The 10,665-nt window shown below is 42.9% G+C and overlaps 1 protein-coding gene across 1 annotated transcript; it reads left to right on the top strand.

Annotated features, from left to right (window-relative positions):
- Window positions 1-1,151: 1,151 nt before the first annotated feature.
- Window positions 1,152-6,713, top strand: LOC120839559 (the record flags this gene model as incomplete). The annotated part of the gene is made up of 2 exons (XM_040209867.1): window positions 1,152-1,215; window positions 6,163-6,713. Coding segments are annotated over 2 exons (615 nt in total), but the record flags the coding sequence as incomplete, so codon positions are not given.
- Window positions 6,714-10,665: the final 3,952 nt, after the last annotated feature.

Raw genomic sequence — 10,665 nt, 5'->3', positions numbered from 1 at the left:
GCGCAAGGAGTGAAGCGTGTTTTAAAAAAATCATTAACATTTAGCAGGAAATATCTGGCAATATTTACGACTCATGAAACTCTTTTGTAAGGCGTAGGAACTCTACAGCTATTTCATTTGACACAGGTCACATCAGATCAGAACTACTTGAAGGTCCGGATCCTCAAGGAGTATTTCGACCCAGGTATGGCTCACAGTTTCCACCATGGTTTACCTATCAATAGGGTATACATGATCGTTCCTTGATAACTGAACTATACTAGAGCTGGGCATCGCTTTAACGTTGCAACCGCAATAATTGTTATCCCTAAATCGAATAATGTATAATTGATTTTTTGCGTTCGTTGATTCTCATTGATAACATTGAAAAATGTAAATTTTTTTGGTCTTGACTTCGCTGAGTTTTTGTAATTTGATAAACGTTTCACCGTGTACTTTCAGTTGGTGATAAACGTTTATATGCGCTCATCTACGGTCTAAAAGCACTTAAATATAATTAATGCAGCTGTGTTGGCGGAGGGTGCCGTTGATATACTGTGGCAAAAGAGCTCACTCACTGGCGATTGCGTTTCGTAAAGCGCGGCACTAAAAAAAAACAATAAAAAAAAATTTAACTTTGTAGTTTCTTTTTGGTTTGTTAGAATTCAAACGATAACCGGGGGTACAAAAAGTCGATCTCAGTTGAACCATTAATCAATTAATCTAAAGGGTAATCGGTCAATTTCCCAGCACTAAATAAAATCGGCATATATTTGACGCACATGCGAATGTTCGAATGGAGCGATGAAACCAATCATCATTATTTCACATAAAAAACTAATGCAGAAAAAAATAAACAAAATAAGACAATCGGTGGGCCTCAGCTAGACACTACTAGCTGTCTTTCTTGTACGCGCGCTTCCTGACTCTTTTTGCTACTATGAAGCAAATCGCCGATATGGCAACTTTGATTGGTATTTCGCAATGTCAAAGTCCGAGGACAACGTAAAAAAAAAAACAAAAAAACTCAAATTTTTGGAGGTTTATTAAAGTACTGCTTAATTTCGTTGCTCAAGTTTGTAGTGGAACTTTAAACAAAATTGTGAAGATTTAGTGTTAAGTATGTAATTAACTATCGTATTTTTGTTACAGGAATCCCGTGAACGGCATTCCTTGTGACTTTCCTGACTCTGCTTTGCTTCAACCTGGTTTTAACTTTGAACTTTCCAAAATCAGGTACAGCTATATCTTATATGTATATTTACGCATTTTCTTCTCTCTGTGATTTTTACAAGTACGCATAGCTCTGACATGGCGTTAACTACATGTTACCATTTAGCCGTACATAAAAAAATATAAAACGCAAAAGAAGTTTTCTCTGGGCAGGTGTAATATAAAAACCAATATATGACTTCAGTTTTTATCACGACGTAATGAGATTTTGAATATTAAATATCACCTGTAGACCCATTAAAATTTTATGTACGAAAAAAAAATAATACTGATAACATAATATCTTAGATGAGTGTACACTGGTAATCAAATGAATAGTTATATGCTGTCGCTGCACACCTAGATGCTACAGCGGCTGAAACGATGATAGCTGTTCAGTTTAACAAGAAATAATTTATGGACAGGAAAGGTGCGATGGTATGCAGACAAGAGATCATGTCTTTTAATATGGATATGCGGGTACCTGTTTTAAAATGTGGTAAGAAAACGGCATTGGGAGGAAAGGCTTTATGGTCGAACTTTAGAATGCCCGTGCGCAGGCATTGGTGCTGCAATACTCGCTTAACCACTTGGCTCATCTGCTTTCCCTCATAGCACCTTGCAGAACTAATCACTGCATTCTACGGAGAAAGCCCGGCGGATAACTAGGCTGAAAATAGCTTAACACCTGAAGAACCGTCCGTGCTGTGGCACTCCTACACCGTACTCGCCCCCCCTCCCCCCCTCTCCCCAATTGACCATTCCCTAAAGGCGCGTTCACACTGGAAGCGGATCCGCGTTCGCGAGGCGGATCCGAGCGTTCTCAACCGCGAAGCGGCTAGGATCGAGCGGTTGGAGCGCGTTTTTGCCAACCGCTTCGGGACCGATTTCTCCCAACCGCTTTCACGAACCGCAAAGCGGCAACCAATCACAACGTGACGCTGACGTGACGTCAGTGACTTTCAAAACAAGATGGCACCTGTCGCTGGTGAGGCGTCGAAGGCGCTGTAGTCCTAGCGCTGTAGTCTTAGCTTTCGACAAATCTTCGGAGAAACTTGATGTTCACGTCCGTCACTTAAATCCACCGCGAAAAGAATTGACTCGTAATTTTTATTTATTTATTTATTTGTTTATTTACCCTCGGGGCCAGAGGCGTTACAGAGGGGAGTGGGTATTAAAAAGTACAACACAACATACAGCGTAGAACAGAAAATATTATACAGTAGTTATGGCTCTTTACAAAGAAATATTGGAAACGGCAGTTTTAAAGCACTCGATATCGGGGATTTCGGCAATGGCTCCGGGAAGGTGATTCCACATTGTTGAGGCACTAGGAATAAAAGACTCATAAAAATGTTTAGTACGACAAGAAGGAATGGCAACTTTATGACGGTGATCGATGTGTGCTGAAACGTAATGAGGTGTTGTTGGTAGTCTTTCTTTTAGAATCGGATTATTATAATATATATTACGAAACAAGCACAGACGGAACATTTTTCTACGTTGTGAAAGAAGAGGTAATGATAGGCTAGACTTCATTGCGGTCACACTGGATGTACGATGATAATTTGAAAGGATTTAACGGGCTTCGCAACGGTGATTTGGTTCGGGTAAGAGTTAGTTTATTATTCCGGGCGCCACAGCCCAAGCTCGCTGCCTTGTTTATCTCTGCCTGTAGAACGTCGGAACCCGCCCCTGATCGACCGAAATGTCAGCTTTCCTACCCACTAGGATAGTCGTGTGAACTATTGAAAGCTTTCGACACCGTGCATGACCACCACGACGGCCGATAGAGACGTCGTGAGCTTGATTGCGTAGCCAACGCACTACCACGGAGGGGGCAGGGTACCTGCGCTAGCTCGACCTGTAACGTCTACTACTAATAAAATAAATAAAGGGAACCTACTCAAGGAATAAATTGTACGTACCAGACAATGCAGAGGTAATCCATACGGCGTTTATTTGAGCTTAATGTCAAACAAACAGCAGACTCGATCGACGAGCGAGTGACGAAAGGAGAGTCCGCCACCAACGAAGCCACGACCGGCTAGCACCGAACACATTCCCCCGCACCACGGTCCACCCCACCGCTCACAACTTCGAAAATGATAAGAGCAAACAACAACGAGGTGGGGAAACTGGCCCTCCATCCCGAAAACAAGGTCAGCTATTTATGCGGGAAGGGTTCACTTCGAAGAAAAGGCCGGGAGCATCCTGTTCTGAGTCAGCAAGGCCGGCCTAGCTGGGCTTTGCTTCTGGGCGAAGTCGAGGGAATCACAGGAGAGTTTGGCGGATCCAGGCTTCTTTTTTCGCTGCCTGAACTTGTGATGCGTGCGAACATCCCGGACAAAATATTCCGAGTGCCAAAATAGCAAGACTTTGGCTTTGGATCTTGAATTAAAGTAGATTTTGGATTGCAAAACAGGGTTGCCAAACGCAACTCTCAAAAGATCACGCGTGATCGCCGAAAAACCGCCAACCGCCTCTCGGTGTGTCTGAACGGGGTTGCTCGCGAACCGCATCCGCGACCGCTTCGCGAACGCGGATCCGCTTCTAGTGTGAATGCGCCATAAATCCCCCAATTAAGCACCCCGTCCTGCACTCTGGGAATCATGGTAACGGTGTTCCTACAGTTCCCAAGTAATCGGTAATTACAACCATTTGGAAGCTGACCGAGTATTTAAGATACACCGACAGGGTATTTTTCTATGCCGATGTTTTTTTGAACATGACTTACGTGAGCCCAACTACCCAAAACGACATTTGAGGCTTTAGATTCGTTTTCTTTCCGCCGGAAAACCGCAGGTCGAGACTTGGCCGGTTTCAGGCGCGCTGATTCTCCTTTCCACGGTCACGTGCTGTTCTAACTGATGCATACCAAATATACTCGAAGTCGTGGGTTATCTAAGGAACACATTCATTAGTAAAAATAGAAAAGAATATGAACCCTATTTTTTGTGACTTCCAAGAAGCTGCAAATACATTGATAAAAAAAATGTTGCACAGATCACCGGAAGTAGCCGTAAACGTCTTTGTTAATATGGCGACGGATCGCCGGCTCGATGATGCGATGGCGGCACACGACAGAACAAGGTTGCGACGGACGTGGGACCGTTATTTAGTAACTGTGGTTCGTGGTCCCGACCCAATCGATCTTCAATTCAAGAAGAGCGAGGGGAAGAGATATAGTGCGAAACAATCTTACGACAAACAAACGAACAAAAAAAATGGTTAGGGTGTATTAGCCACATGACTTCTCGCAACTCTCTCCTCCGAGTTTACTTCGAGCCTCCTTGCACATGTTTCGGTTTCGGTTTACGGCAGTGGCGTTTTTTTACTTTATTAAAAATACACGCGACTTGTAGGAAAATATTGGTTGGGTAGCCTTCTGAAAACATATTAAATCTTCTGGCAAAAATTATTTGCTTTTTTCGGGGTGTCAGTGTAATTTGGAGGCATCCTGAGTAAGTAAGCGTCGTGTAGATTACAGCGTACTGCCATATCACTTGCAAGATTTCGCGTCAGCGTCAGGGTTCTTGACACTGTGTATGTTATCCACCCATCAACCTGACTGAGCTGATGATATCTCTTAAAAAATTATTATTCTCGTACAGCTTCAAAGACGCTGATAGTAACTCAGAAACGCTAAAAATGGTGCAAACAACTCCGCTGACTCCGAGCTAAATTATGGTTATCTGTTGTTCTGAATATTGGGATTTTTAAGCAATTGCTTATAAAGCAACAATCATTAGAATAATAACAATAGCGTAGGAAATGCTTGTAGCTCTGCCAGATCGTAGGGTGGATTGCATGCACATTGTGAAAAACGCGAACTTTGACAAGAAATTGTAAAAGGTATATGACAGGTCTCTGCAACCTACACGACGCTTATTCAGAATAACTGCAGATTACACTGCAAAGTGCGTAAGCATCTGATTGGTTGAAATACTGATCACTGGGAAACTGACAGACCGCCGTTTTATGATTCCTGAAGTGCAGGCCGGGGCGCTTGGGTGATCTAGCAAGTTGTTTATTACAGGAAATATGACGCAATGCTTTACTTATCATTAAACAAAACATACATTGCTTCCATCTTCCAATATTATCGGAACTACAAATTTGTAGCCAACACGTTCGTGTGCCCCCCCCCCCCCCCCCCCCCTAATCTGCCACTGCATAGTGCCAACGATAAAGTGACCGATAAACATAAAAGGCAAAAGTTGGAGACTGGAAACATATGTACGAAGCTTTGAGAGAAAGTTATCTAAGCAGTATCTTAAAGGGATACTACAAGGAAATTTCGGCGCTGGTTTTTTGGGTCTATATGTGTTCAAAGGAGCAGTATCACATCGAACATTCCAATATCTTGTTAAAAAGTCATGAAAAGAAACTTTAAAACGAATTAAACGATTAGCAAAGAGCACCTGGTGGACGTCGCTAACGCCTCGCTTGTAATGCCCGTCTAGGAACCTTGACAGCTTGTGACGGAGGTTGTCTCGCCTCCGGCCACGACGAGAGAAGAGGGGCAGGAGGAACTCCCCTCTTCCCGAGAATGCCTTTTGCGTGTCGCAGAAGTCGCTACTGTCGCCCTACAAGATTATAGGTGATTAGCCCGTCATTTAAAATTCGTACAAAAGCAGCCGCTTCGGTGGCTGGAACGACTAGGCCATCCTCTCGACGCCTGCCTCGCCGTAGCTTTGCTCGTCTTGAGACGACCTACGTCACGATTGCGTTGGACGTCACGTGGTCTCCGCTGGGCCTTCTCCGAGTGCTTGCCAGAGTGGGCCGTTTACAACGAAAAATACAGCCACCAGGCTCAAAATAGAAACGTGCGATAGTCATTTCCGGATATTGCGGGTCATATTCAACCTATTTTTGAACACGACGGTAATATTTCAAATATTGTTGAAGTATCCCTTCAAATGGGGCTTCGTATTGCACGACTTCTTTTTTTTTTCTTTTATCCCACAGAGGATTGCGACGTCCCGGACAAGGCTGAACTGGACGACAAGCTCGACAAGCTTATCCGCAACCTCCCGTATCATCACCTGGTAAACGACACAAAATTAGAAATGCTTCAAGGCGCCATCTTCTTGGGAGAAGGGATTCTCACCGGCCTCCGCATCCTCAAGCAAGACAAACCCTACGAGACGTTTTGCCGCGACAAGGACACAGTCACTGTGTTCAGCTTTCGTTGCAAGCACTCACTGCTCACCCACGTCCCCTGGAGGCTCTGTTCGTGGCATAGCGGCACCATACTTTTTGAGGCCGGTCTTGTCAGGTTCGAAGGAGAGCTCGTGACAAGAAAGACTAACAGCGGCACAGAATATCGAATCCAAAATGTCATTCCAGTGCTACTGGAACGTTTGAAGTTCAGAGTAAAAGACGGTGGAGAAATCGTTTCTGCGTTTACGGGCGCTCTGGGATTTATCCTGTCGGGGCTCGCCAGATCGCTTTGGGTCTCTGCGATTACGCCTTCCGTCGAGGACGCGTTTCAGAAAACTTTGATGGAATTGAACTAAGCACGTATGTGACAGCGGTTAAAGAGTCAATTTACAACGAACAACAAAATCTATACTTTTGGCGGAATTTTACACATTCTCTCTATAAACTAACGAACATATATTACACCCTTGATAACTTTAGAACAGTCTCGTTAAGATTAATGTTCCAGCCATGTAGCAGATTCATGTACAAACCAAAGAAGCACTCGGCGGAGCTCTTTTGTGTTGTGCGCCAAGTCTCCGTAGATACCTCCAGTTACTGATAAAGGGTATATCCTTTTTTTTTTAACTTATGAGTGCCCAAAAGGGTCTTTGTTAATTTGCACCGCACTAGCTTCCGATCTTGGAAAGCTATCCCAAACTTCCGGAGTAAGGTGTATATTTCCTCCCTTTTTTGGCTGCTGTGCTACATCGCGCACATGAGAGTGATTTACTTCTAATGAAAAGTAATATTATCAAAAGCTCCCATGTAATAGCGGAGGTATATGAAGTTTATTTATTAAGGAGAAAGTTTTCGCGCTTGTAACTTCTTCTATCGTTTCCTAAGTCGTCAGAGCTGGGTTTAATTGTATGTTCTGATTTATTATATTTTTTTTTTTATTTTCAATTGAGTTATTAAGGAATCATTTGGTATTTCTGAAACATCTTAAAGGTATGCTCGGAGGAGGCAGTACACGAAATACCTTCCAAGCTGTTACCATCGAGCCTAATTGTCGTCGGTTCCTTGATATATGAGATTGCGTTATTATTTTTTACTCGTTCTCGGCGTGGGTATCTTGCTTTCAGTATTTCAGATGAGGCAGGAACGGATGTGGCTGCCATGCATATGAATTGCGGAAACAAATAAAACGTTCAGACGGAAGAGTGTTTATGGCTGCGTGGCAATAAATGGGAACTCGGAGGAACTGTCGGACGTAGTTCACTATACTCTGTTTACACCCAAGCTCGAAGTACGGTTCCAGCTATGCGCTCACCGCACAAATCAACCACATAATTTTCATCACCGGATCTCGCTTCGTTCGTGTAGGTAGGTGACTGTGTGAGCCTGATCACGCAGCCAAAGATAAATGTTTGATTGGTCCAGCGGTAACGTAGCTTCCACAGCACCGTCAGCCTAGGGGTGAAAGGGGTACAGAGACCATAGCTCCAAGCCCCAGTTAGCGGAAACAGTGTGTTAAGTCGAGTCTATTCACAAAAGTGTATTAAGTCTATTCGATTGGGAATGATACGCATTTATTTGCGAAGGAGCCGATTATACTTTGTTTTACCTAAAGTCCGGACGCAGCCGACGATACGAGCCGAAGGAACCAATCACATAGCGTCAAAGACGTACCCACCAGAGATGTTCGTCATGTTAGCGTACGTGATCCAGCATCGCTGAAACAATCGTGTGCTGGGAAGTAACAGTGACTCGCGCTTTTGGCAATGTTTGATTGGTCCTATCAGCTCGTGGCGTATGCTGCGTGCGGACTCAAGGTGAAATATATAATTACAGTGTCCCTGCATGTTTCCAGGGTTCCAAAGCTGCCATATTTCGCATTAAATCTTCCTCACTGCGGTGCGATCGATGACTTCCAAAATGGCGGCTCTGCGCAGTCAGGTCTAATGGAGGGAAGCAAATGCTGACAGAGTCCGCTTATCTCCCGAATGACTGTATTACGTACGTTCGTTTCAGCGCTTCTAGGTGACGGACATCGACCAATGCAAATGCTTGGTTGACACAATAGTTGGGTAGTAATTCAACGACAGCAATTTAATTACTGTAATTTAATTGCTTCTTGGTAATTGTAATTATTTACTTTCATCTAAAATCTATTGTAATTGTAATTTAGTTACTTACTAGCGTAATTGCGAAATGTTAGGCACAATTGCTCTTGCAAGACTTTGCGGCACCGACGGAACCTCTCTGAAAGCCTCAAAGCTCGCACAAGTGGCCTAGTGCTCGGTGACACCCTCGCCACACATAGACACACACTCACACACTCGCAGAACGAAAAATATCGTGGTATTGTTTGTTTTTTTTGTTGTTGCTTACACTGCGGGCTGACAGACAATCCTCTTATGAGCCTACCTCAACGGCGCCGTATAGCGCCGTCTGCGGTGCGAGCAGATCAATAGCGTAAAGATGCCAAAGTATTAAAAGCAAAATAATGAGCTTCAGCTTTCAGCCGAGGTTGGGGATTTTAATTCTCTATGAAGTTATTTTTGTTTCTTTTCTGGCAGTTTTTTAAGTCCCTCTTCCAATACTTTCGGATATTTATATCTTAGTATTTTCTTCAAGTCTTTTTTTCGTGTTTGTTTTACTTCGGTTATTATTTGCATAAGCATTTTGGAAACTGACCTCGCACGTGTCGATATTGTCACCAATGATTCGGGTGCCCCGATTTGGTTCTTATATATTTCTGAGCCATTATAAGTTCAGCTCAATGTAAATAATTTCAATAACACGATGTCTGTATTGAAATGTGGTCGTGGTGGCGCGTGTCGATTTTAGTTTGATGTTAACACTTTTAAATTATTCATATATAACTAATTTTCGAATTTTTAGTTGCCCGGCTAACAAAAGTTTGTCGCCCATATCTTTTCTTTAGCGATCTGGCGTCTTCCAGCAAATTAACTAATTTTAGTATAATTGATATTTATTTATTTATTTATTTAATTTACCTCAAAGCGCCCTTTCGGGCATTGTATGAGGGGGGGGAGTACAAGGTTTTCGACAAAAATATTGAAACGATACATATCGTACATATTTGCTTAATAAACAAGAAACAATGCAATACACCCACTCGAGAGGAATACACTCTTACACAAACAGGACACAACGTGCCAACCAGGCTACAAAAAGAGAGAGAAAAGACCATCTTTGCACGTGAAAAACAAGAAAGACACCATCCCGCGATTCATTCCACGGAAAAGTGAAACAAACGTTCACATGATGATTTGAATTCATTTTTATCTATGATATCTACAACGTGGTGGGGCAAAGAGTTCCATTCTGCAATGGCAAGCTGTAATGGCGAGTTGCGAAACTGGTTAGTGCGACAATTTGATAAACAAATTTTGTGACGGTGATCATGTCTGGGAAAGATGCGATGAGGGGGAGGTAATAAGAGTTCCTTAAGGCTAACATTATAGTAATAAATATTGTGAATGAAGGTAAGACGGGAGACTTTGCGCCTGACTTTTAATAAAGGTAAATTAGCCCTTTGTTTCAGTGCCGAAACGCTCGTGTAAGGTGACTAGTCACTAAATATGAAGCGCGCGGCTTTGTTTTGAATTCTTTCAATTTGGTCAATCAGGTAGTCCTGGTGGGGAGACCATATGATGCTGGCGTATTCGAGCTGCGATCTGACAAAGGACTTAAAAGCTAGCAAACGAGTTTCAGGGGGAGCTAAATACAACTTCCGCCTGATGAATCCTAAAGAACGATTTGCTTTCCCAACTAAGTAGTTAATATGGTCATGCCAATTAAGACTATCGGAAATAAAAACACCCAGATACTTATATTTATTTACCTTTTCCAGAGGGACACCGTTGATAGAGTAGCTGAAATTAATTGATGTTTTCTTTGTTGTCACGGTCATATATTTGTTTTTATCTGTGTTAATTCGCATTTGCCACTTGTCGCACCACGAAGCAATAGAGCTCAGATCGGTTTGAAGTGTCGAGGTGTCGTCTATATGTACTATCTTTTTATACAATACACAATCGTCTGCGAAGAGTCGAATCGATGAAGAAATGCTAACAGGGAGATCGTTTATATATATAAGTAAGAGAAGGGGTCCCAGGACAGAGCCCTGGGGCACGCCAGACTTAACATCAGTGGACGATGACAACTGATCAGAAATTACAACGGATTGAGTTCTGTTCGTAAGGAATTGTCTAATCCAAAATATCAGTGAGGGGTCTATATTCAACGTTTCAAGTTTTTGTAATAACCGCTGATGCGGTACACAATCAAAAGCCCGGG

This window comes from Ixodes scapularis, unplaced genomic scaffold, assembly GCF_016920785.2.
Source record: "Ixodes scapularis isolate PalLabHiFi unplaced genomic scaffold, ASM1692078v2 PGA_scaffold10__122_contigs__length_95168666, whole genome shotgun sequence".
Lineage (NCBI taxonomy): Eukaryota > Metazoa > Arthropoda > Arachnida > Ixodida > Ixodidae > Ixodes > Ixodes scapularis.
The sequence above is the reverse complement of the archived record's forward strand: the minus strand, read 5'-3'. Positions and strand labels throughout refer to the sequence as shown.